At 36.7% G+C, this 27,917-nt stretch overlaps 1 protein-coding gene across 5 annotated transcripts in view; it reads right to left on the bottom strand.

The window, feature by feature from the left end:
• Window positions 1–27,917, bottom strand: part of ULK4 (unc-51 like kinase 4) — a 240,153-nt gene that overhangs the window by 40,201 nt on the left and 172,035 nt on the right. For 4 of the 5 annotated variants that reach the window (XM_082044443.1, XM_082044445.1, XM_082044444.1 and 1 more), the window contains exons 34-35: window positions 24,780–24,878; window positions 16,616–16,801 (exon numbers count right to left, since the gene is read on the bottom strand). In XM_082044443.1, coding sequence (XP_081900569.1) covers window positions 16,616–16,801; window positions 24,780–24,878 — 285 coding nt within the window. The remainder of the gene's footprint in view (window positions 1–16,615; window positions 16,802–24,779; window positions 24,879–27,917) is intronic. The other variant, XM_082044446.1, reaches the window with a different exon arrangement.

Raw genomic sequence — 27,917 nt, 5'->3', positions numbered from 1 at the left:
TAGAAACAACACGATTTTAGTATTAGAATATCAATATATTCTGACATAAATTATTTTATGCAAATGGAATAATAATTTATGAGAACATAACCCATTTATATCAATGTCAATGATATCACGTTTAGGTAAAAAGAAATAGCAGGAACATGTCATTAAAATTAGAAGTGATGAATCTAGATCACAGCTCTAAGTGCAGCTTGGCATTTAAACTGAATGTTCATACAGAGCAGTGAGACATTATGGTATGTTAGAAACTTACTGCAGAAGCAATGAAAAGCAAAGAGACAGCCTTTCATTATCAACTCCCAAACAAGAAAAATACGGTAATTGGAACAGTGCATAGAGAAGGAAGCAGCAAGCATTCAATTGCTGTACATGCCAGACTGACTGCTATCATAGCCCTGAACACTGCCCAAATAAGAAACCGTTTGCTGCTTTTCCATCTGTAGCAAAAATTAAAAATGGGGTGGGGTGGTGGGAAATGTAAAGGACTTTTTTACAGACATTAGCGAGCTGAAGAAAGGAAATTTCGGTTCCTATCAATAAAATCACAAGAAATCACTGAAACACAGTTCTTTCTGTTCACATTAATGAACCTGAGGCATATACTCAAGGTCTTAATTTTGACCGTGACCCAAGTCCTGGTTCATTCATTCGTCCTCCTGCTGCTCCACAAAATCAGTCTCAGATTCTGTTCAAAGTCACAGGCTACGACTCTGTGTCTATGCACAGTGCTGAGTGTGAGAAATAAAACCCTCTAGACAGAAATATGACAGCTAGAAGAGACAGGCAGTCAGCAAGAAAACTGTGCAAGTTGATACCTATCTTCTCAGAAAGTTCACGTGATAGCTACACTTGCACAGAGCAACCGCAAAAAAAATATATATATATATATATGAAATTAATAGAACCAGTATATCTTCTCTGACTGTTTTGTAGAACAATGAGAACCATCTTAGCTCAAGTTAATAGTGGTGGTATGTCCCCTAGGCACACTGAAGACGTGATGGGCCTATTTTACTTCCAAAAGCACAAAACCTTTCAGTTTAGAAAGCTCCAGGAAGGTTCCCAGAACTTTCTTTTGCCTCTTCTTATTGGGACTTGCTGATGGCTTCTCTATGCTCCATTATATCTCTAGGCCAGAGCAAAATAAGGGTCCTGAATCTTGCCTTGTTTTCCTTCAGGATGTTGCATGTCAGCAGGACACTAGTGAAAGATGAAGCTTCTGCTTTCCTCTTTGTAGGCTCTGAAATACTACCCCATCCAGACATAGGAGCTCGAAAATGGTGTGGGTATTTCACTGTGACCTCCCCCCACAGTGTATCTACGCCAAGGAACATAAAGAAGCTGATCCCCTTAATAACAGGACTACGAGTTTCAAAGATCCTTCAATACATAAACTAAGACCAACTATTGCACTGCAAAAATCACAGAATAAGGAAAAAATGCACATGTGTGGTGGTTTGTTGTTTTTTTTTTTCCTGAACAGGTCTCAAGTTATTTGTAGATGCACTGAAGTCGTCCAAATAAAACAGCAAAATTATCTATATAAATCACCTTAGGTGCTATGCATAAACAACACTTATGTAAGGAATAAACAATCCTCCCAAAACCAATAAAAAGATGAGACAGGAAGGTATTTTTTTTTCCCTTTGGTATATAATCTTACTTCCAGATCTAGTTCTTTAACAAAGATTATATCAGATACACTTTTTCCTTTCCATGTTGTGTAATCAAACTGGTTTAGGTCCAGTAATGAAGACACTGCTACTATTATTATAAAGTCATATAAAAGTAGGTGAGCAGCTGTAGCCTAATAAACACACAGCTGAACAAAGAAACTGCTGACAAGCTGCAATCTTGTTTTAATGTAAATTCTCCTGTGTTCACATCATATTTTAATTGTACACAGCAATAAATAAGTTTCTGTCACTAGCGGTTTCTCATAAATGGGCTAATGCTAATTATCCCTCTATTTTCAATCACATGGTTTTAGTGAAAAGATGTCAGGAAAATAACACTAAAATAATGAGCTTTGCAAGCCATTTGAGTGGCAGAAAATATTATATCTATTTCTATATTAAAGCCATGACAACTCCCTCGTAAGACATCTCAATATTTTAAGCATTAATCTAGCAATACATTAATTAGGTAAGAAATATATAACCTGTTTCCTTCAATTTTTCATCAGGATTGTTGTACTGGTGACCTGAAAGCCAAAATGTGGAATTCCAGCACCATCACGGAATTTATGGGCCAGTCTTTCTAATATCTGAAAATATGTAATTAAATATGAGCAACAGGTTTCCCTTCTATTATGCCCTTTGTTCTACAGTTGGCATCAGGAAACATTTGTTTGGTCTGAAATAATTCGTACTAGTCTGACAAAGTTATTTTAGCTTTGGCTAACGATAAGATACAGCATCTAAAAGAATGATTGTCCAGGGAATGATTAAGAATAAAGGTCCATTTGAACCACTCAAGTGCTACAAACTCATTTTTCACTCTTTTTGTCTGATTAATCCTTCTAGTTACATGTCTTACGCCTCCAGTCAAAATCAAAGCTGTGCTGAGTGGCCTGTAAACATACAGCTTGAGACACAAAGGTGATGTTTGCATTTTGTGGTGGCCCTTAGTCTGGACATACATACTTTCTATACAGCAAGCGTGGCACCAGGTGTGACTGGAAGAACTGTGTGGAGGAACCCGTGAGCACACGGCGTGGGTGAGAGCATTTGCACCGGCTGCCTTGCAGAGCATTAGGGTTCCTGGAGGAATGGGGCGTGCAGAGATTACTGCACCTATAGCTGCTTTATTAGTGCAGTGCCAACACTTATGCAGCTGTTTCATGTATGTTCATTGATTTTCTCTTTAAAACACGAACACTCTCTTAGTTTTCTTTTAAATAAGTTGCTGGGTAATAGTGTTTGCATCTCACATGACATTAGCATGATAAACAAAATAGAATATTATTGAATCTTTTGGATGACAATTCAAGTAGAGAAGGACTTGGGAGTTCTGGTCGACAGGCTGACCATGAATCAACAATGTGCCCTTGTGGTCAAGAAGGCCAATGGTATCCTGGGGTGCATTAAGAAGAGTGTGACCAGCAGGTCGAAGGAGGTTGTCCTCCACCTCTACTCTGCCGTGGTGAGGCCACATCTGGAGTACTGTGTCCAGTTCTGGGCTCCCCAGTTTAAGAAAGATGAGGAATTACTGGAGGGAGTCCACTGGAGACCTACGAAGATGAGTAGGGGGCTGGAGCATCTTTCTTATGAGGAGAGACTGAGAGAGCTGGGTCTGTTCAGCCTGGAGAAGAGAAGGATGAGAGGGGATCTCATCAATGTTTATAAATATCTCAAGGGGGGGTGTCAAGAGGACGGGACCAGACTCCTTTCAGTGGTGCCCAATGATAGGATGAGGAGCAATGGGCACAGACTGAAGCAAAGGAGGTTCCTTCTGAATATGAGGAGAAATTTCTTTACTTTGAGGGTGCCAGAGCACTGGAACAGGCTGCCCAGAGAGGCTGTGGAGTGTCTTTCTCTGGAAACATTCAAGACCTGCCCAGACACATTCCTGTGCAATCTGCCCTGGGTGAACCTGCTTTAGCAGGTGGGCTGGACTACATGATCTCCAGAGGTCCCTTCCAACCCCAACTATTCTGTGATTCTGTGAAGTAAGGTTGCCAGAACTTCTGTACTCTCACTAATAATGTGATTGTGGCTAGAAAACCACAGAATCATTTAGGTTGGGAGAGACCTTCAAGACCATCAGGTCCAACTGTTAACCTAACACTTGCATTAAACCATGTCCCTAAGAACCTCATCTGTATGTCTTTTAAACACCTCCAGCGATGGTGACCCAAGCACTTCCCTGGGCAGCCTCTTCCTGTGACTGACAATCCTTTCCATTAAGAAATTTTTCCTAACAATTCTGAACCTCCCTTGGCACAACTTGAGACCACTTCCTCTCATCCTACCACTTGCTCCTTGGAAGAAGAGACCAGCACCCTCCATGCTACAACCTCCTTTCACGCAGTTATAGAGAGCGAGAATGTCTCCCCTCAGCCTCCTTTTCTCCAAGCTGAACAGCCCCAGTTTCCTCAGCTGCTCCTCATCAGGCTTGTTCTTCTTCACCAAGCTTCATTTCCCTTCGCTGAACTCACGCCAGTACCTCAATGTCTTTCTCAATGTCCCTACAAGACCTGATACAATGATGACATTTACCATACATGGTGGCTTTGGTGCCCCCTCTCTCTCTGTACAGTCTTCCTGAATGGGCACAATTTCACTGGATCACATTCCCCTCTATGGACATTATAACACAGAAAACCAGCTCTGATCCAGCTTCTCCACATAGAATTGGGAGATGCATCTCTGTGCATCAGAAGGAAAAGGAAATGAAAGGTACACAAGGAGTGTAACCACCTCCAACCTCTTTCCTTCCTCTTAATTGGAAGAGAGAGGCTGCAAGCTGAACCCCTGTAAGCTGGGTAGGGAGATGGACCACAACAGCACAGAGGGGACAGGCTGTACAGAGCGGGACACAGGATTCATATCACACTAAAATCAGTATGCTCAGTAGCCTCAAAATCTACTGTGTTTCATATTGTTTGGGAATCACACAAATTCAGAATTGCAGCACTGCCATGGTATTGAGATAGCATTGATCGCTGCTTTGTATTTCTCATCTCTAATAGTTTCCAGACATCATTATTTCTTTCTCACGTACACATATTCAGCAGTAGTCAGTGCTGCTCCTTTCGTATTCCAGTCCACGTCCTGCCACTGTCCTCTGCACCTTGCCTTACTCCCAGATATCCCAGAGTCATTTAATCACTGTCAGAGCAATTGCATTTGCAGTCTACTTTCTTGTCCAAGTTCAATTAAAAGTATCACCATTTTTTAAGTTCTTGAAGTATTCTACAAGGTATTAGTCAAGAGCTGAATAAAACAATCTTGGCAGATTGACGTTTGGCTGTTATTATTTTCTGGTAGAGATGAACGATTTTGGTTTGCTTTATTTCAAAGCCATTTGAACTTTGTGGGTCAAAAGCTTGATTACATCATTACTAGGTTCATCCCCATTTTAAACAGTTTGTTAAAAAGGGAGGGAGGATAAAGGCACAACACAAGCTTAAAAACCAAAAACCTACTGGTGCTAGCTTTGCTTATAGGAAGACTATTAGGCTTCCCACATACTTTAGTCTCCTATTTCACTACATTTCATTTTCTTGAAATGTACAAATGAAAGAACTTAAACAGAATTTAAATTGTTAAACCAAAATACTTAGTATCCTATAGAATTTCTGCTCCCCAGTCTATTCTTTGGTCTCTTCTTTCAATCCCCTTGTAAGAGAAATAATTTTTGCTAAAACTTAAAGTACCTAATGATTTGGGATGTTAAACCCGAGAAACTTTTTGTAGGCTTGATATGCAGGAGTAAGTAATCAGTACTTTCAGGAAATTAGATATCCTTTGGAATCTCTGCAACTAAATATGGAAAATTACAATATTTGAAACCCTAGTCATTTTAGAAACTTTTAGCCATTATGTAGAAGGAAATACTAAAAAGTAAGACAAATTATAATTTAATGAGAATATTCTAAAGGATTACAGAACAGTATATAAGCCTAATAAGCTTATATACACAAGAACATAACAGTATGCTAATGTAATTATGTACTCTTGAGATCATAAATAGTTACGTAAAACTGAAGTGTGAAGTTGCAAGAAGGAGAAGAGAATCTTGTTGAAATCTGCAGTGGTCAAAATGTAAGATGAGAGTAGGCATTTTAATATTCTTGCTTCTCCACATTTCAATATCAATTCCCACAAAGCTTTCAGCTTCATTTAAAAAAAAAAAAAAAAGCTTCAAGAAAAATTGGAAGCATCTGGTTCAGGAGACAAGAATCAAAAACATGTAAGTAGAGTTAGAAATGTAAAGTAAAATAGATATTTTGAGAAAAGGATCCTAACAAATATAATGGTTATGGCCATATAGACACTAGAGGACTCTATAAAATCATTCATTATTAAATAACATCACCTTCAAAATGTAATATATATTCCATCTTGGAACTACAATTACATGAATAAATTGCATGAGCATCTCTCTGATGTCATCAGAGCTCCTCAGTGGAGCAAAAGTCCACTCGAGCAATCCCGAAGGCATATTATTTAAATCTTTCAATGACAGCTGTAATTTGCTTTTCAGCAATAATGATTTTCCTCACCAAGCTAAAAGAAATATTGCTATATTAGCAGAGTCGAGGCCACACATATCTGAGAGCTACATGGGGCACAAATTAATCTTAGCCATCTTATAGTTATAGACTTTGAAAATAAATATGTAAGCATACCCCCATCTTCTTCAGATGCAATTCTAATATGCAATAAGCCTATTCATTACCCTTACAAAGGCAAAGAAGAGATTTTTCATCCACTAAGTACAAAATTATGCACTACGGAATATACCGTTTTGACTTTTCAATGTATACTGGAGTTATGCTCTGCAACAGGTCTCTTGCAACTAAGTACACTACTATATCCTTAAAAAAAACCAAAAAAAATAATTGAAGCTATTTGATACTATAAAATTACATGCATCTATTGATCCATTTCTAAATGACTACTACATCTTAGCAGAGAAAGTACTCTTCTATTAATATTAAAGGATTTAGGTAATCATCTGCTTTTAACTAGACTGAGGATTGCATGTCAACTCCACTGCTCTCAAAATGCCCCCCGAAATGTCTCAAAAAGCAAGCTGTATAAGCAGAGGAGAGCTGGCATGCAAATTCTGAGACATTCTTAAGCTGCATCACATAAACTCATCAACCAAGCATTGCATCCAGGAGAGAGTATCTGCTGTATGAAATTTAGGACACTAATTCACAGTCCATAGAACACTGCATCACTACAAATTAAATTTGTTATAAATGTATAATGATGTTCATATAAAAACATTACATTTTAGTAGTATAAAGAAGTGACAGCACTGGGTACTTCATAAATGTTTAACTAGTAGCATCTTCATAATTTAAAATGTTGAGGTTTCAACACTGGAGATCCTGGATTGCATCACAGTTTGAATTGGGGGGGATCAGTTACTGTAGAAATCTACTGAAAGTCTAACATCAATGCACACAAATGCTATTTTTAAACATAACCTTGTTTCAAAACACTTATGTGAATCATGGACTCATTTGAAGCTGTGCAGCTTCATACTCATGAAGCCCAGATACCGTTACCATTGCCAAGGATTAGCATGGGCCCTCTGTTGGGCAACTTCAGAAGTATGCACTTATTGTTAACGAGTACGTCAACCAACCATTAGATGCATGAGATATCCAGGGAAAAATCTTCAAGTGTTTTGCTTTCTTTCACTGCATTTATGTTTAAACTGATGCTTCTAAAATAATTTTCACCTTTGATCTTTCCAATAAGTTCTAACTCCTTAAACACTGCCTTCCTTTTGCTTCATATGGTCAGATTGTTCGTTCTCTTTACTACAATGAGCATACTTTTGTTGTATCTATGTCATATTTTTACTCACAATTTCCATCTGACAGACAGCCCACATACGAAATGCCCTATCAATATATTTGTCTCCATTGCTTAAGTTATGTGCCTCAGAGTCCCACATCTGCACTGCTTGGTGGCCAAGGACTGTCTTCCTCTTCAATATACCCCTTTAAGCACTCCAACTACATACCCTGTTTAACTGTATCCACACATTTGCTATTAAATCAAGCTCTGTGTAACTTGCAGATTTGCTCATGGCAAGATTTTTGAAAACACCTGCTTATCAGCAGTGCTCCAGTCTTATACAATGAAGAGGGTAAGGATCTAGACAAAGTGAAACACAGATGCCATATTAAAGTGCAGAACTAGAAATACATTTAAAAAATCTATATATAGAAACATTGGCAAGTAAAATAAGGGAGCACTGAGGATTAACATAGACAATGCACCAAGGCCTTTTAGTCTGGCTGTCCAGTACTAGGTGATTTAGAAGTCATGGGAAGGACCACTCCTTTCCAGCCAGGAATCTGATTCCTACATTAGATTTCCTCCTGGTACATGGTCGTTAAAATTTTACTTATACACTGAAACATAATGGACTATTTCACCCTCAGTAAACTTGTCAGCAAGGAGACTGAGTTTAAGAGAGTAGACGCAATAAAAAAGGGAGGTTTTGTTGAACAGGTTGCAATATGAGTTTGCAAAAAGTCACAGTAAACCTGTTTTCCACGTGTACCTGTATCTCATTTTCAACATGGGCAACAAAATCTTTTAAAGCTCTTTTGGTTTCTGGAAATGGCCTTATATGAAGACTACATGAACACCAAGGATTTTTAAATACTCCTATGACCATAACAATTGAAGTTAGGAATAAAATGAAGATACTTTTGTATTATTAATCAGGAGCAACTAGTCAAATTCCCATTCCTGCTTGCACAGAACTGAACATTGCCCAAGGATCCATTATAGACAGGATGGTCGTCTTCAAATTGAATTATTTCCTATTTGGGAGAGTCCCTTTCAGGCAATACCTTCAGCTTATTTTGAAGACAGGAAACAAGCTGGATTGTTCTTGGGAGCAAGAAATGCCTTTTTACTTTGTTTGCAGTGAGTTTACCACAATGAGGTCCTGGTCTACAAGCACTAATGCAATTCAGTTATAATAATAATGAAAGCAGCAACTACTGCTCATACACTGTTATTAATGTTATAGACCCAAGAAATATGTGCAACGTGGTATTAATGCTCAAGCTGAGAAAATATTTTTAACAATTTAAGCCCATTTGACTAGTGTTGGTAGATCCTCTTAGAAAAATATTGTTAATATTTACTACTCCTTATCTAAGGACCTGAAATATTTTGAAAACATTAAGCATCGCAGCAGCTTATAAGGGCTGGGAAGTAATATTAAACACAAAGCTGCTAGGACAAAGTAGAAAGCAGCAAAAACAGGAGCCATCCAGCTGTGTATTAGAAAGTTGTCAGCATCAGACAAACACTAAAGAAAAATGAAGGAAAGCCATTAAAATAGCCCTCTGTTTGAACTTCTGGGTTGGGAATGGGAGAACTCACTATATGATTTGCTAGCAAAGCAGGTGTTTGTCTATGTGGTGGAAATACCAGAGGAAGGGTAGTGTGCTCTATTTGATATGGAGAAAGTACTTCACAGTTACAGTAAAAACACTGACAGCAAATTAGTCATTGCAGAAGTGTAATGTATAAAACAAAACAGCAGCTCTAGATTAAGATAACCATGGATATTCCAGACATATCACCAGCTGCAAAAAGGTGGGAACTAAATAACATGAAAAGTTGGAAGTCCCAGTTAATATTTCCTTAATCAAAAGCTTCCAAACTATAAAAACCGCTGTATGCCCTCTAAAATGTTAAGTTAATTGTATTAAAAATTCCTCATCATCTGACCTTATGCATCACTACTTAATGTTCTGATTTTACCACAGGTTATGTGAAACCTAGTATTTTTAGTGGAACAGGCTTGTGGAGTACAGTAATCAGTTAAAAAAACTCAGCTTAGATTCAATTAAAATAAAATTTTAATTCTCACAGTTATTCAGAATTTCTTGGCACTTTGAGTTAAGAATACCTCACATACAAAAAGAAAATACACTGTGTTTATGGTTACACTACACAGGGATACAAGCTATACCAAGTAAATTGAATTTAGAGCAAGTGTAGTCAGAGAAGTACGAAGTTCACACAGTAGAAGAGCATGCTGATCCAGCCAGAAATCAGCAATCCTGTAAGCCTGGACAGTCTTATCAAGATTTAAATATTTGCCTTTTCTATGAGAAGAAATAAGCAAAACATTCCTGTACCATCTAGTGCTTTGGGTCAAAAAATAGCAAAGTTTCCTGTGATCTGGTATCAGCCACAGAACTTCTGGACAAGATCAAAAGTGACAAGACAAGGGAAGATAAGAATTCCAGGGACTGCATCAATGACTGAGACTTACCCATGGATACTTATCCTGTTTAATTTCATGAGACAGAAGGATAAGTACTGGAAGAAACCCCATCAGTATACAAGTTCAGAATGCTGCACTTAAGAATTCTGGCAACTGAAAGATGGATATTGTAAAATTCAAAGAGGTAAGTGAAGAGGAGGTCTAATCAGAAACAGAGAAGACCTATCAAAATTCTTTCAGTGCCCTAACCAAGTGTGTAAATCTAAATACCAAAATATTCTTTCATCTTCATCAGTGGAAACCATAGGATACAAATGCCAAAAAAATATAAAGCCAAGGACAGTGTCACCATATTGTAATTCTCAGCATCCTGAAAACACTCCATGAGTTGCACAAATTATAAATGAGCCTGAATTTAGCCCTTCACAAGCTACATAAACCAGGTACACAGGTCATTAACATGCACATGCCTCTAAGCTGAAACAGTATCTAACCATTTCAGATGAAAAATTGAAAGTCTTATTGAACATATGCAGTGAAAATTTGTATCCTGGACTTTGAAACACAGAATGTAATTAGTCAAGTTAAAATTAACCATGTATAGTACTACAAACAATGTGACAGGATCCGAAATAAAAATCAACTACAAGATCCATGTCGCATCTTGTTATGCTAAGTATTACTAGACATACACAAATAAAGTTTTCATACAGTACTTTAGAGAAATGCTTTTTGAAAAGCTATGATATTCTTAATATCAAGTAAACAATTATAAACTAAATAATCCATATTTTAGGACTTGGTACTGCTCATAGAATGCCTGAGAAGAACCTGGTATATTATCAAGTTTTGACTATTCAACAATTGCACTTTCTCATTGATTAAATTATTTCCTTCTTAGTGCTACTGAAAATGCTTTACTTAAGCTTCAAAAAAAAAGAAATCTTCCACCATGGTTTAAAAATAGAAGTATAATGTATGTGATGTTACAAAGTGGGGGAAAAAAAAGTTCAAAATACAGCTTAAGTGATATTTTAAAAATATATCTAAATTACTGAGACAAATTAATCAATATTGGCTTAATCGTCTGTTCAATAAACAACAAAGTGCAGCAAAGGGGCTGCACCACAAGAAAACTGTGCCCACCAAATGCTGAATTTGTTTAAATTATATAATACTAGCTCTATTTAAATCATTGTTTAATGGTTGGTTTAATTATATTAGAGTAGTCATAATTAGCTGCATTCATCTTGTGAGTAAATTAAACCAGCTTTTCTGAACTCTTCGCTGTAAACTCAATATATTGCTTCTTGACCAAAGGGAAGGGCCTGGCCCAGCAATTCCAACTCACAAATATCCCTGCTGACTGCTAATATCCATCAGGGACACTGTAATGTTTTGTTTTGTTTAAAGGAGAGTCATTAGACTGCATTGCAGTCAAACCATATGCAAACTCAAAAAGCTACACTGAAAAGCTTACTTTGGGACTAGGTTAAAACCCAGAATGGAGGAGGTGGAGAGAGGTCCCCCTCTTGCCCGATTTTCTTCCTCCATGTCAGGGTACGACAAGGCTCTGAGTGCCATGGCGGATGGCTGCTATGTCACTGCAGGCCCCAAAGGCCTCCCCAGCGCTCATCTCTGTGGACTCTCTCCAATTTCATTAAAAACCCCAAAGCAAAGGCCTGTCTGAGTGTGCAAACAGAGGGAGCTCTACCGCATGTCAGGAAGGGTGAAGAGGCATTACCCTTCCCATGTATTTGCTTCTAAGCATTTTGAGAAACCCATCGTGTTTATGATCTGCATAATGTATCTTAATGCTGATTAGCTTTTTTTCTTGGAGGGTGATATTAAGTTGTTTGTATCTAATGAAATGCCTCATCCTACCCCAGGCCATTGCTTTATTAGACTGAAGCCAACAAAACATAGTCTATAAAGAAGGGATGCAGGCTTGGTAACAACTTGAAAATAAAAGACTAATACTAACGAAGGGTATAAATTGTTCATATAAGAGTCAGCAGATTTTTAAAATATACGTAATTTAAGGAGAACATACATAACAACGTGCGCATTTATAGTGAGCATACCCATACATGTCAGTAACCCATAAGTAACTATTATATTCACAGTCTAACAAGTATCCCTGTTATAATGTTATTCCTCAGAGCAATGGAATATTATGGATTGCCCTAGTAATTAATGAAATTAATTAAAGGCAGGCTTAAAAGAGTCAGGTTAGGAGAAAGACGCATAAGATGTTTTTCTCCAGCTAACTGAGCCGATTCCAGAGCTCTGTGCTCTCTCGGCAGGACATACAACAGGTTCCGGCAGCTTTGTAAGGCTCTGGGAAGGCAGATTCTGCCGGGGAATTGCTGCACAAGCACCTCCTTGTGGCGCTCAATCCTTGAAGCTGATACTATCTGAAAATTTGTCAGGATTTTGCTTCAGCTTCTTTGAGGGAAGCTCCCTGCAGACATACTTGCAGGAATCTATTGAGGAGCAGATCTCCAGCAAGACATTCAGCTTCGAGAGGGATTGCAGAATTGCTGCCCTAAATAAAACATTTGTCCTACCTGGACTGTGTATCTCTTCAAGCTCTAAATGCCTTTCCTCATAACGCATGATCAGTGACTAATATAACAAGGACTTAACCAGGGAACTATCACAGTAAAAATACATATATTTTAATATACAAACACACAACTGTCAATTAAAAAGATGTGAACTCAACACACCTCTGCATAAAACTCGATGATATTGTTACTAATCAGCGTGACAGAAATACTTAGGGACACATAACTTGAATGATATTTTAGATGTAGTGAACAGTGGCTCCCCAGGCCACTGTTTGGTTCACTGGAAACAGGATAGTAAGTCTGCCTGCAGGTGCACAGTGATGCTGGAGCTGTGGCCCAAACTGGCAAGGAGAGCAAATTAGTGTTTCAACAGTCCTACAATTAAATTAATGAAACTTATGGAATTTTGCCACAGCTCAAGTATTGTCATTCTAGTCTTAACATCTTTACTATGCAACCTAACACAATCTGAGAAATCCTTACATGTATCCTCCAGAATATCTAACATGGAGATAACATCCTAAATGTCTTCGGTTCTCACAAACAAGGTATGGAAAACTTTTTGACCATTAAGATATGAAAATTAGTGAAAATGAGGTTCTAGAAGTTCTCAGAAGAAAAAAAAAAAAAAAAGTGTGATTTGGGTGGCATTCAAATATATTTTCTGACAAGTACTTAAGGTAAAAGTCACGGAACAAAAGTTCACCCTCCACAGTGAGTGCAAATTTGCCTGTTAAAGCCTGATGCTTATTCACATTTCTCAGAGGAATTTTTCCTTGTTGCTAAATGGAATAAAAAGAGTCTCCTCTTGTTTTGAAAGCAGAAACATTTTATTTGTCAGTACTCAGCTGTAATTTGACAGTGATTATGCGTGTGCTGGATATATTGGTCAGTTCAATAAAAATTCTGGTGATAATCACGTGACTTTACCTTACATACTAGATGATAAATTGCGATGGCAGGTACATTTTTTCCTCTAGGGAAAAGAGAAATTAAAAACTTCTCAGTAAAGCAGGCAAAAATTGAACTGTTTGCTTCCCAAATGAAAATTTCCTCCACTTCACAAAGAAATACTTTAATCTAGATGATTTACTGGACTGTGACAAGATGCACTATGTCTCCACAGAAGAGATGAAGTGATAAGATAGTGATTTCCATAACGGGTGGCAGGAGAGGCTCCCAGAACCAAAGAATAGGACAAGATCACACCTCTGACATCACTGATTGGTGACACAAATGCTGCTAAAAAAGATGAAGAATATCTGAATAGCAATATTGTCTAACATAAGGCGAAGCAACCAGAACAAGAGAGTTAGTAAAAGGTCTGAAGGGGAAAAAACCCAAACCACCAAACCCTGTTTCTTCAATCCAGTAATCTTATTCAGTTTCTATCCATTATATCAACGTCAGTGATGGAATATACTTGAAAAAATGATTGGTTAACTTGGGCCTGACAGAGCCAAAACCTTTGAATGCTAAGAGGTGATTATAACACAAAACAAACAAACAAAAACCAAGACAGACAGCTAATGCTATGTCTTTAAAGCTTTTAAATGATCCTCATCTACACAGTTACAAAAGTTAGTGCAAAGCATTTTTTTTCTGGTTTTTACTCTTAACGAGCTTTTAAAAGGGGCTTTTCATGGCGATTCCATTAATAAGTCTGTATGAGGATATTCCACACTCCTCCCAGTCTGGTCTATATGCCCCCCTCCAACTACTGGAGACAAAACTTAATTAATGAATACTACTAAAATAAAACAACACATAGATATACATTTCTGTTTCATCAAGCTAAAGTCATCTTGTATGTCAACAAATTCTGTGATGTGCTTTAAATTGAAGACTGAAATGGAGGCACCTGTCTCCATTGGCTCACTGGAGTCATATGAAACACTTGGACAAAGATGAAGCTAGTCACACTGCTATGTCTTTTCGTTATTTCCAGAAATACATTCTATAAAGCCAGCTATAGCATAAACACATTGAATTCTTTTTGTATATTCCTGTGTTACATAAGCAATACCCGTGCCTGCAACAACCAAGTTCATACGACCGCAGATCAAAAAGATGCTTTGTACAAGCACTGATCGGCAAGAATAGAAATTGGTGTGCTTAATGATCCCTCTATTCAAATATTGCTCAGATATTAAAAAAAAACAAACCAAACCAAAACCACACACTGCTCTAGGTTTCAAAATTCAGCATGAATAGTTGATGTGGGCTGAATCCTTCTTAAATAGATACGATTATATTTCAATGTCTTTTGTGAGTATGACAATTTTGACAAGATAATAATCTCCTCTGAACACGACTTTTTAAGTTTTAGAGAAATAATGTGAGATTTATTAAATAATCTGTCAAATTATCTACGAACCCTACTTTCAAAAGAAATCCTATGATCTCATTAAAATAATTACAGAAAATCTATGCCTGACATTATAAATAACAAGTACCAGTATCACTGGTATACAAAGGAGAGATCTCAAAGTACAGGAACTTGCAAGGTTAAAAAGGTGATGGCGTAGCTTTCTTCTCTTAAGATAATCAACAGAAGCTTCTGTGTTAAATATCCAGCACGCAAGGTCAAATTTTGATCCATAGTCTTTAAAATGGAGGGAAAGGAATCAAGTCTGTAGCTATGCTAAAATCAAATAATCTAGGTATGTATATTGCAGCCTTGATTTTCTTTCCTTTCCTCACACTTTGTCGCTTCTTTTATTGCTTTTGCGGAAGAGCAAAAACCAGAAGTATGCAGCACAACAATTACAGAGAAAGAGAAGCACAGGTGTGAGCAAAAAATCAATAAGAACTGTCTTTCAAAAACCATTCCTAGAATTCTCTTTTCAGGAACAGCATGAAAAATAATGGAGTGATACCTGAGAGGATGTCAAGAATTAGATAGATTATCAATTTTAAACATAATTTCAATTTTAATCTTATATATTCATGCATCTTTTAGGGAGAGATAGGACAGAGCAAAACTGGGAAGAGGGGTACGGCATTTACTTTCCTGTGGTGTAAATACAGCAGGAAGGAGAAAGAGGACAGGAACAGCTCTAAAAGCTCTACAACAGGGGTGTCAAAGTAATTTTCAGCAGGGACCATGTCAGCCTGGTGGTATTCATACAGTCCTAAAATCACATTTGGCCCTTTGAAGGCAACTGCCAGGGTGATGTGGCCCGCACTGAAAATTATTTTGACATCTCTGCTCTACAAAATGGGTTGCTTCATCTTAACTCCGAAAGTAGGATGACTCCTGCTGCCATTGATTATGGCCTTACTCTAATAGCGAGAGCTGCGCTTGCAAAATTCAAGTGTCTTCTGCCTCTTACATGGGAGAAGTCACCCTCTTTTAATTGAAAACTCCTGCTCTGGAAGAATAAAGGGTGAAGTAATCAACCAATGCAAGGTGACAATGCAGGCAAAGCTTCTTACCAAGATACTTCAAGATAAAAAACATACTATTATCGGAGAGAACGTCACAGATACAGAAGGTTTTCCACCTAAGTGACTGGAAAGACACAAGACTGCTGTCATGTCGCCATGTGAAAGCACAACAGTATTGAAACCCCTTCCCATCAACAACATCACCAAACTAATACCCACTGACTGGCACTCTGCATTACAGCCACTCCAGCAGAAGTGGTCCCTGTCGCTCAGTGAGAACCAGGAGTCAACACTCTATGCATAAACCTATTTCAAGTACAAAATGGCATTTTATTTACCGTGAAATCAAGTACTGTGTTTCTGAACAGCTATTTAATGCTACAAGGTTAGTTCTTTCAGAAGTCATTCAGAAAATGGTTCCAATGCTTCATAAAGCTGAAGTACTAAACAAATATATAAATAACAGTTGTTGAAATAGCTGAATGATTAACTGAAATAGGAGAAATCCAACAATCATTCCATAAAAGGTTCTTCCAGAGAAGTTACCAGAAATTTAAAGACATGAAATTTAACTTCACATATTTTGTTTTCAAAATTCTTTTATACTTTGTTTTACTTTAGGAGGAAAAAAACACCCCCAAAATTATCCAGTGATATAAAAGAAACATACAGACTTCAAAAATGTTCATGAGCCAACTCACCAATCTCTTTATAATTCTCAACAAAAGCTTCAGTTTTCGTGGATCTTTTTTGGACTTCAGTACTTCAGCAAAGCTGTCCATGTTTTCTGGAGACATACACTCCTGACTGCTCCCTCCATACAGCTGAACCAGCAATGATAAGCACTGTGAGGCACTCTCAAATATATCAGTATCTTCACTGGGAAGCTAAAAATGAAAAAACAAAAATCAAATTCAAATTTCAGAAAAAGTGCGTATCAGTGGCAATTTGGAAGAGCATTAACATTTGCATTGTGCCAGGAAATAATGATTTCTAGTCGATTGACTCAAAATTCCATTAAACTGAGCCTAATAAAGTGGTGAAAACACAAGTAAAATATATCTGTTCTTAAGCAGCAGAGTAACAATGCTTCCACTACAATTCTATCAAATAGCAACATCATAAAAGCTCTGAAAATGTTGCTCCCAACTCTGTTATTTTCAGGCAGTATATTTTGCTTTAAATAGAGGCAGTAATAGCGGAAAGTATTATTACAGCCATCATGTCTAATCTGCTACATAATGGATGCCATACGACTTCATTTAATTATTTCTACATTAAGCCTATGGCTTCTGGTTTAGGTAAAGGCTATCTAGCTATTTAATGGATTTTAGGTGGTCACATTGGGATGTACATCTTGCAGATTTTAAATATTTTCCTGAATTCTAGATTTTCTGCACTCCTTTGAAGAACAGACACTGGAGCAGGCCCTAGCCATGGGATGGAAAAACTCTTTCCTGGGAAGCAAAATTATGGAAAAGATTTGGAGCCATGGCTAATAATCACCTTTAAATGAGCTTCAGGTAGTATGACACAGCTATCAAAATTATTTTATCTTTCTTGAAAGTACAGTCTGGAAATAATGTACAGGTATTATATTGTGCTTGTATTTGACACTGTTGAACAACAACAGGAACACAACACCTGGTTTTGGTGCCGACAGGTCATGAAAGCAAGTGAAAAAAAATCATAGAGGTTTCTTGAGAACAGGCAAGAGGATGACAGACGGGAAAACATAACAGCAAAACTCTGAAGGAATTCAATGTCTACAGCTTATCAAAGGGAGGGTTAAAGGGCACTTGATCACATTCTCTCGGTTACATGTGAGAAAAAGTAGGCTGAAAATACGTTACCTCCTTTACCTGAAGAAGGACTGGAAAGAGACGGTAGCTCAAAACTTTAGATAAAGCAATTCAAATTAGAAGGAAGATAATACTTTCATTTCAATTTTTCTTTCTTCTTTTCTTTCATAAGAGTGAGTAACCACTGAAACATCTTAGGACTGAGACAGGTTCTCCATCACATAGAGATCATAAAAATATTTTTTCTAAACCAATAACAAAATCCTTTACTATAACAAGGAATTAATTTAGCAAAGTCCTCTGTCTGTGTTATACAAGATCCTAGACTAAATGATTACAATAGCCTTTTCTGGCCTTACAGCCTATGAACTGAACAAAGTAAACCAGTGGTGGTCTTAACCAATACGGTATAGAAGTATAAAAGCACCTCATAACTCCTACTCAGTTTTTTAATTCCAAAAATACTATTTAAACACAAATCTAGATTAAAGTACAGTTAATAGACTACCCTTACTGACAATAAAAAAGGAAACAATTTATATTATCTGTCCAACCATTTCTATAATATGCCCAACCATTTCAAGAATGATTAGTTATTTAATGTGCAGTATGAACTTCCGAAGTTTTTTTCAGTTTAAGAAAAACCCAGTTACTTTAAAGCAATCTTGGAACATATTATCAGACATATACTTCTTAAATATTCAAGAAGCAGTTCCCCAGGGATCTGTATGCAAATACAATCCTGTTTTCCATTAGCTTCATAGAGCTCGCTGTTTAAAACAGACTGAACTGAGATGTAAGCCCTGAATACATAGCCCCAAGACATATCACATTCTATTTGACCTAATGCTATGCAAGTGACAGGACCACTGCAGCTATTTCTTCCACAGTTTTGCTATATGCTTTCTCGTCATTCCAAATTAAATGCTACCTATTTGATCGTTTCCTTTCCAACATCCAGAATTATCTAATAACATCATCAACATAAATAGCAAGGCTAAAACAGAGGAAAAGCTACAAACAGTAACAAGCTTTACAGTTACATTTATACCTTCAATCCTTATCAAATAAAAAAAAGAAAATCCACTGATCTCACCAGGGGCTTTGAGACAACTTGTATTTCCCTCTCTGAAAAAAAAAAAATGCTATTAGATAAAGGAAAAATTAAACTACTTTAATGTACCTCTCTCACCCCTTTTAAAAGCAGCACTCTAACTTACAGTCTGTTACTAGATCAGTGTAGACAGGTATATCAACCACTCCCTGAAGAAAATCACAGTACAACAACTATATTCAATTTGCAAATGTTGTTTGTGGCCTAACCAAAAATGAAAAAACTCAGTGAACATTTGGATAAATATGTCCTTGCCCTGGCATTGCAGTGGAGGCCAGTTCCCTGGGCTCTATAAGCACAAAATCCCATATGTCATCAGTAACCACAACAAGCATACTTGGAAGCGAGACTGTTTTTCTAAGATAGTCCCTAAATATCATAGGAGCGGAAAGGCATCAGTCTCTGCAGAGTACTGTCCCTACAACAACCTTGTGTGAAGAAATACATAAAGTACCACATCCTTTGAAGTTCTGCCTGACACCAGGAGGGCACATGACTTTTAAGAAAGCCAAGGAGCACGTCCAGGCTGTCAGCATTATTCCCAAGGCAAGCTGTCTTCAGCAGGAGTCCCCAGGTAGTGAGATGATGTAGATGAAGTAGCTAGGCTTGGGTCAATGGCTTTGCTTATCTCCTCCTCGCATGCCCAACCTTTTATCACTCTTGCTGTTGTTCTTTGTCCCCTCAACAAGAGAAAGGAAGACCCTGAATCTCTCCATCCAATATGTCTTGACATCAGATAAGTTTGCTCTTCACAGGATATTAAGCTGTCAGTGACCACCCTCCAAACCTAACCACCAGTATCGGTCCAGGGTTCACAGTACTTGCCAGCCATGACATCATTCTGTTCAATGACAAATGCCAATTAAGTCCTTCATTGCCTGTCGTACTTCAGGCTCTTCTGCTCTTCTGTTTGAGTTTCAGTGCTATCTAGAGTTTGAGGAAAAAGTTGCTGTCATCCTGGAAAATTGCAGCATAAAACAATAACAGCACAGGTCTTGGATTAATAGGAAAACAAGCTGAGAATAGGAAAGACCATATTTACTCTGGAGGGAATGAGAATGATCGCCTTACAGTCTAACCAATCAATAATTAAGGTGGAAGGGGAACTCTCAGCAATGTTGCTATTTAAATATGTCTGCATCAGCATTTTTCTCTATTAACTCTCACTGTTTTGCTGTTTCGCTACTGACAAGTAGTGATTTAGGTGTCAAAAGTCGTAAGTTGGTAACCTGAAATTTAACAATGGCTGCCAGCCACTGTTAGCACTTCCATTAACAGTTATAAAGATTAGACGACTGAAGAAAATCATTTTTGTGAACAAAAGCAATGACAATATAATATCTGTGAATACAGAAAACCAAAGAATGAAAATTCAGCTTTCAAGTAAATAGTATCTCATGTCTAATAAGAACAGCAAAGCTAGAATCATGTTTCTAGACAATGAATATAGATGGATGGTTCACCTCTTAATCAGTTGGAACAGTGTTCTGACTATTTTTCTAATCATAACAATTACATTTGAGATGAAAAAATATATTTCAAGTCTTTGAAATGCATTTATAGCTTTTCATAACAGCAGCTACTTAAGTTTTTGTCCTTTCAGGCCAGGAGAAACCCATGAAGAACTCGAGTTCTAACTCTTTAAGAAAATATCTGGCCCTTATTATTTCATAATTACAGGAAAAGTCTCCAGTGGCCTTTAATTATTTTTGCTTTATCAGCCTTAGAGGGGATTATGGATTCAGGCCTTGAGCAAGGTAGAAACATTAGTACTCCCTCTTCTTGCAGGTGTTAATATTCTGGGCTAGTATATAGCTTGAAGAAAATCCAGCACCTTAAAATAAATTACTGAACAGCTAAAGTCTGCCATTCTCTAACTCAGAAATCTAGATCTATTTTTCACTTCAAAATTTTAAAATAGACTTTTGGTCAATGAAGATTGTGCATTACTTTTTCCTTAATTTTTATGTCCATGTTATAATCTTGTGTAAACAGGCTCATAACATAAAATTCTACTTCTCTTCCTTTCTAGATGGAACCGGCTCTGTGTACTTCAAGGTTATTGTGGTGAAGAGCAGGAAGTTTCTTGTTATTACACATCTATATTGCTGCAGTCTGTTGTCAAAAATGCCTTCATTTTGAACCGAGTTGCAGTGTGTTCATGAATTGCAAACCATTGCAAGAAACGTGTGATCAGTTGAGCTGAAGTGGCAGTTTTCACACCGCTGGAGTTGTCACAGCATCTAATTTTAGAGCTACAATGAAACTGTGTGTATCACCCAGAGAGGACACTACTTCAGTGCATTAATGAGGTTATACATCGAGAGAGTTTATTATGGTAACAGAGAGATGTTCATTAGATCAGTAATGTCATTACAGAACGTGCTGTAAAGGAAGTATCATTGGGAACTATAGGGAAGACGATTTCGCAAATATTAAACAAAATGTAAAAGCAAAATATCGTGATTAAATCTGCTAACTTTACTATGATATTCTTATCAGTAAATATGCATGGTTCTAAATGAAAAAAAATATTATATTTTGTCTTAGGGCAAAATCATCATCCTCCTACTTAATGGAAGATATTTTTAAAAACAATATATTTTAGTTAGTTTGGCTCCAGGCTAATTGCTGAGAAACTAAATTCCCATCCTGAAATTCTTTGCTTGTGACAATATATTCTTATTTCCTCTGATGTGCTTTTGTTAAGGTTTGTTTGTTTGTGTGGTGTTGTGGTTTTGTTTGCTGTTTCTTAGGGTAGCTCTGTGGAAGAGAATTCTTCAAATAGAATTCACAGATAACTTTTCAAATACAGTAACAACAACACATTATACAATCCATGAAATAAACAGATGTCTTTCCACTTTGGCTGCAGAACTGTCTGTATTCCTAAGAAATGTGAAAATAAAATTCTACAGTCTACAGAGTTATCACTCTTGTGCAGTCACTATCCTTATTCATCAGCAAATACCTTCACAGCTCTGAAGCCGAAGCCGGGCACAGCTGTACAACCAGTGCAATGCAGAGACAGAAAGGACCTAGAGGAGATCCTCTCATTCATCCATGTGCACTGAGGCTCCATATTTGTCCTCTTCGTGTTTGCACATGATTAACTGCTCTTTCAACAATAACATACAGAGCACAACAACCAACTGCACTAGTAATACTATAATGAAGAGATCTGTCATCAGAAGACAAGAAAAGTTCTCTCCCAGCAGACTGACAGGCTGCAGAAAGGACTAGAAGACCTACACCTAGAATCTAAATCTAGGATCTACAGAGAAATTAAACTCCTTTTCATAGGTATTGGCAAGGTTTCTGAAAGTTTCTGAAAATCCACATTGAAGGGATTTCAAAAGTAGGTAAACATTAATATTTTGTTTAGTAGAATGGTACATCAAAAAGTAGAAGTAGAAGTAGAAATTATATCTTCTATAATTGCTGGAAATTTCAGTATAGTAATCAATTTACATTTATATTCAGGTGAAGAAACATTATACGAAAATCTAAGTGTAATTAACTTTTAAACACAAGGCTGCCGAGCAGAAGACTAAATGCTCAATTTTGCTATTATTGATCAATTAAAGGCAGGTTGATAATGGGATTAAACACTGAATTCTCCATATTTGCAATGTTTTCTGCATGACAGAATTTGTAATTATTTCTTCTTTCTCATCCTTAAAAACTCTGAAGTTTCATTTACATGCAATCTGGGTTTCCTACACTTGTTTGCTGTGCCCTAATTGATAGACTAAATCACAATTACAAAAAGGAAAAACTGATGCTAAGTTTTTAACATTTTCAAGTTTAAATCAGATTGATTTTTGAGTGATTATTAAGAGAGATAAATATGTAGAACATGAGGAAAATAAATAAATAGATGAGTCAAGGGACAGGAAAAAATAATCTACTTGTGGGATATACATAACAATGAGGGAAAGCAATTATTCAAAGTGATACAAGAAACTATAAATTTCAAACCAGAGAAAACAATATCTTAAATAGCTTAAAGTGGTGGTTGATTCAGAATTTAAGACCTCCATTATCTCCAGAAAAGTTCACAAAGAACTGAATGCCTCAAAAGGACTATGTAGCCATGCAGCTCAACAAATACAGAAAATCACAGTTGGCAGTTCCAGAGAACTTAAGCTTATGTAGGCCTGAGTCTTTTTGAGGGGTAGGGAGCATATACATCTTGAGACACCCACTACACTTCACAAAGAACCTGGTCTTATTTAAAGAGATAAACACATAAAACATTTTAAACAAGTGGATCCTAAATGTTAAAATTATTATTTCATTTTTCAAACTTTTCCAACATTAACAGGAAATGTTTAATACACCAATGGGCAAAGGATATAAAATTTAACAAACCCAGCTGAAATAATATCCATCTATCCAACCAAGCACATGTGTGTAAAGAACACCACATACACATTACAAGAGAAAATCTCTCACTTTTACAAAATCTTTAACAAAATTCAAACCCAAAACCAACCAAACAAAAAGAAGTAGCACCAGTCATCTTTACTCTCTAGCTGTATGTTAAAATCAGCAGATTTAAAAGAAGCATTTTGAAAATACGAGAATTTATAGAAACATAGAACAAAGCAAAACATAGCGGTAATTTGCAACCATACTTCTGAAATACAAGGGCAAGTCAGAATCTAATCAGTACTTGCTAACTGTACAATTATCTTATCCTTTAATTAAAAAGCTATAAAAGACTTCCAGGTAGTACAGGCTGAGTAAAGCTTGGCCTCTAATTTTCCGTTCTTTAGAGAGTTAATGGAATTTAAATTTATGTCTAATTTTACTTTAAAGGAACCTTTGCATCTCTTCATATCTTACTAGTTATCATATATAGTGACTAAAAAAAAATAATAGAAAATAAATTAAAAGAATTGATAAAGATGAAGTATTATATAGTTGAAATTCAGTCACCTTGGTTTAGGTCATTCAGTGAATGTTTCCAAAAGCCTTTGTCAATGGCTGGTTAAGATAAATCCATCAACAGAAGACTTAGCAACAAGTAGAATACCAAAAATTAACAAACATATAATCACACTGTTCCCCAAAATAGAAGATGACAGACAGTGCTAAAGATAGTAAAAAGGCCACAGGTATTCATATGAGAACACATCCGAAAACTTATACTTTGATGAAAAACAAAAAAATCCAGGGCCAAAAGAAAAGACAGTGGATCTAAAAATGCTTTTAAGTGAAATAACCTGGACAGGACAGTATGATAACGCCACATGGAAATTCTCACATGCCGTGTTAATGAAGCATTCCTCTACTACAAGTTATTATCAAGCCAAGACAAACCTCTAGCACAGTATGATGGAGGCTGAGCTGATGGGATGCGTCAGGGCCACAATGGAGCCCTCTGTGGAGATTCAATGCAGTTGTGACACCTTGTAAAACACTGGAACAGATTGACTTTAAACAGACAGACTGTATAGTTACTTACAGGTCACCAGGGACCATTCCCACCCTTAAATCCCTCGGGATCATGTTAAAACAAAACTAAACCCTTGAGAAAAACTCAGAAGGCTCAAAATCAATAAAATAATTTTCCATCCTCCCTAACTGCAAACTAAGTTTACTGACTTCTCTAAGGGTGGCAGTACTTGTTATTTTCAAACTTTGAATATCATCCTTTCCCTCTGCATTGATCACCAGTCCATTCTAAAGGGCTAAAATTTGACTATAGCTATGTATCCCTACTGAGCATCTTCAGCTTGACCCTCATCTCACTTCTATGCTTGACATAGACTTACTCTGAGATCTATAATTTCTTAAAAATTATTAGAATCCTTCATACTAGGTGGGAGCTTATAAACAATAAAAAAAACCTAGCAAGTAGAGTTCTAAGATGTTAAATTCAGTTGAATAATTCAAACTTCAGAAACATTGCAACAGGCTTACAAACAAGCAAATTCTCACCAGCTGAATAAGCAGACTAATTAGGTCCGTCAGGGGTTTATTGATAAGCAGAAGGTCTTCAGCAGCCTGCGTGTCCCCTCCTGTGCCAGATTTCTGTGCCTTAATAAAATCAGGAAAAATAAAAAGGAACCTTGGTGACTGTTCTGTTATGAGAAACAAATTAGGTCCATTAGGTGGTCAAAGTTTGAAGGAGACTTGTACACTCTTTTCTAGTTAACAATTCCTGGGCTCCCAATGAGCAGTTACACTCCCTGTGTCTGTAACAATAAGCACAAAGCAAAAAGGACTCATGCTGTCATGCCCATTTTGCACAGGCTGAATATATTGACCCACATGACATTTATTCAGCGAAATGGTATACACTGTATACGCAAAAAAGAGCTCTAAAGCCGTAAATTCTTTACGTATTTGTATTCTCTTTCAATATGACATGCCTGTTTAAAGTTCAACTATTTCCTTTTCCTTCATCAGAAACTGTCTTAAGTTCAACTCAAAAAAATCAAGGTGACTGAAAAGTTAGGATTTTCAGCACTAATGTCCAGTTTTGTCCTTCTGACTCCCTTCTTATCCTCAAATATTCAATATATTATAATAATTTATTTTTTAAATAGGAATAGTAAAATCCTTAAGTGACCAAATTCTGTGATATGATCTGCTACTACTTGTAATTCTGATCATCATCATCCCCCTTCATCAAAACACACCGTCATCCTAGACAGTGCTATTTGTGACACATCCCTGCCCCAGCACACCAGAAAGGTCTGCTTGCAAGATTTTTCATTTAACTTATCTTGCAGCAGCTTTGGACAACAACCCTGTACAGTCTATCTGCTAGAGGAAAACATAAACATTTTGTTTAAAGAACACATTTAAAAATCATTTTGTATTGTGCTTCATTTAAAGCTCAGTCCTAAAACCATCATCCAAGTGTAATACTTGAGGATTTTCATTTGGTTAAGTGAACACAGGAGCAGGTCTCCCGAGACAAGAGACATTAATGCTGAAGCTCCACTGTTGATATTGATGAGTTGAAAGGACAATGCATTTCTTCTGGAAATAATTTTGAAATAAAAAAGAGATCTGAAGAGTTGTTTCTCCAGGTAATAAGACAGGTTGGTACGTCGTTCACTGAGACTCGCTGCAATGACCTAGAATGCTGAAGTTCAAGAAGGGTAATAAGACATAATGCAGAAAAGACAAAAAAATTGGAGTGTTTATATTAATCAAGAATGGGAAGTAAGCCACCTTCACTTCAGCAAAATTTACAACAGCTTTTTCTGGTTAGTGCTTGGATGAGAAGAAAGATATCCTCCATCAGGGATGTTTGACTGCTTCCTTTAACTTTTATATATGTAGTGTCTTTGGAAAGAGAATTAACGATACCACTAAAGGAATTATACTTTATATAGTATATATAAAGGATACACACTACACCATGCTTAAACATACATTAAGCCACTAAACAGAATCCATTTCTCAAATAGAAATGGCAAATTACTTTCAGTACCTGTGGAACATGTGATGATTAAATTGCTCCAAAACAGATATGCAAATTAATCTGAACTTTTATACTATTTCCATTAAAACACAAGTACTTGGACCACAGAGAGCAAATTCTTGCTACAGTTTCTGTGTAGATGGTGGATATAGTTATCAGCACCATTCACCATAGAATTCTGTAATGCAAAGGAAAAGTGGTATCATGTTTTGCCTGTGCAGCTGGATAAGGTTATAACTTTATATATAAAAAGCTTAAATAAAAAGGATTCAGGTAGAGGTGGTACCATCTGTAAAGGTCAACTTAAGCCTCAAAAATGGATAATATGAGAAAATTTGATTCTCTATTGCAAGTTCTGTTTTAGAAGGTATCTTATTCAGAAGGTCTTTACGAAAACATTCCAAGAATAGTTATCACTACCTTGCTGCATTTAGGGCCACTTGGACACTGGAATATTATGTAGATGAATGGCAAATAGTGGTCACCAACTCATGGTCATCATTCAATAGGGCGCATGTATTGAGAAAGCTATAGAACTCACAGGGGCCCTGTGACAAATATTGTCAAGTACATGAAGGCAAGTAACACCAATGTAAAATCAGTTTTATAGGGACAGAGGGCAGAGTTATGTTTCAAAATTCAGGTTTCCAGCTACCTCTTTTTACTCATTAGCCTTCCAGAGCAAAGCAGATTATTTTGACTAGAGATTGACAAAACTGGAGCTGGAATTTTAATGCGTCAATCAGCTACTGTAATTAATGCAAAGGCAGAATAGAATTTGGCTTTGAATGTATAGATTTAATTTTGTATCTAAATAAAAAGAATCAGTTTAACTAATAATACCAAATCCATGTGAGAGATCCTCTCTCCTCACATCTGCCCTCCAATATAATTGGCCTCACCACTGTTGCATGGAGCGTAAGTACAGAATTTAGCTCTCTGTGATTACATGGAGCGCTGCCAACAATATGACAATCGGCCTGCAAAATTTGAAATGCATTACTAAACCTACTATTAGAGGACAGAGAAAAAGACAAGGTATTGTACCATTAGTTCTAAATTAAGTTTTTTCTAAAAATTAAAAAAAAGACACACATGCACACAAAAAGCCCAACACTTCTTGCTGAAGTATCTGCTTAAAATATCAAACACAATTAATTATGTAAATTCCTATAGAAAAGAGAGCTCAATTTTCAACATCCACTTCATACAGAAAAAAAAAAAAAACAACCAAAGCAAACACACACACACAAAACCTCAACCAACCAAAATTTAAAAATAATAATAGTAAATAATAATAATAATAATAATAATAATAATAATAATAATAATAATAATAATAATAATAATAATAATAATAATAATAATAATAATAATACAACCACTACCAAACAAAAAAGCACACCACCATAAAAAGTCCACAGAGGACCTTTTCAGAATAAAGAATCCATGTGCTGAAATTCAATACAACCTGGCTGCAACCTTTTGAATCTCTGTCCTCCAAATGTATTGGACCCAACAGGCTTCTCTGTTTTTCAGTGGATAATGCCAAAAACATCAAAAACCTAACACGAAGAGTAAGTGTTGTTGTTTACAGCCCAAATACGGAATTCCAGTTGACTAACTTTGAAATTTGACAG

This window comes from Streptopelia decaocto, assembly GCF_964273445.1.
Source record: "Streptopelia decaocto genome assembly, chromosome: 2".
NCBI classification, from domain to species: domain Eukaryota; kingdom Metazoa; phylum Chordata; class Aves; order Columbiformes; family Columbidae; genus Streptopelia; species Streptopelia decaocto.
Note: the sequence above shows the minus strand (reverse complement) of the source record. Positions and strands in the feature narration are given on the sequence as shown.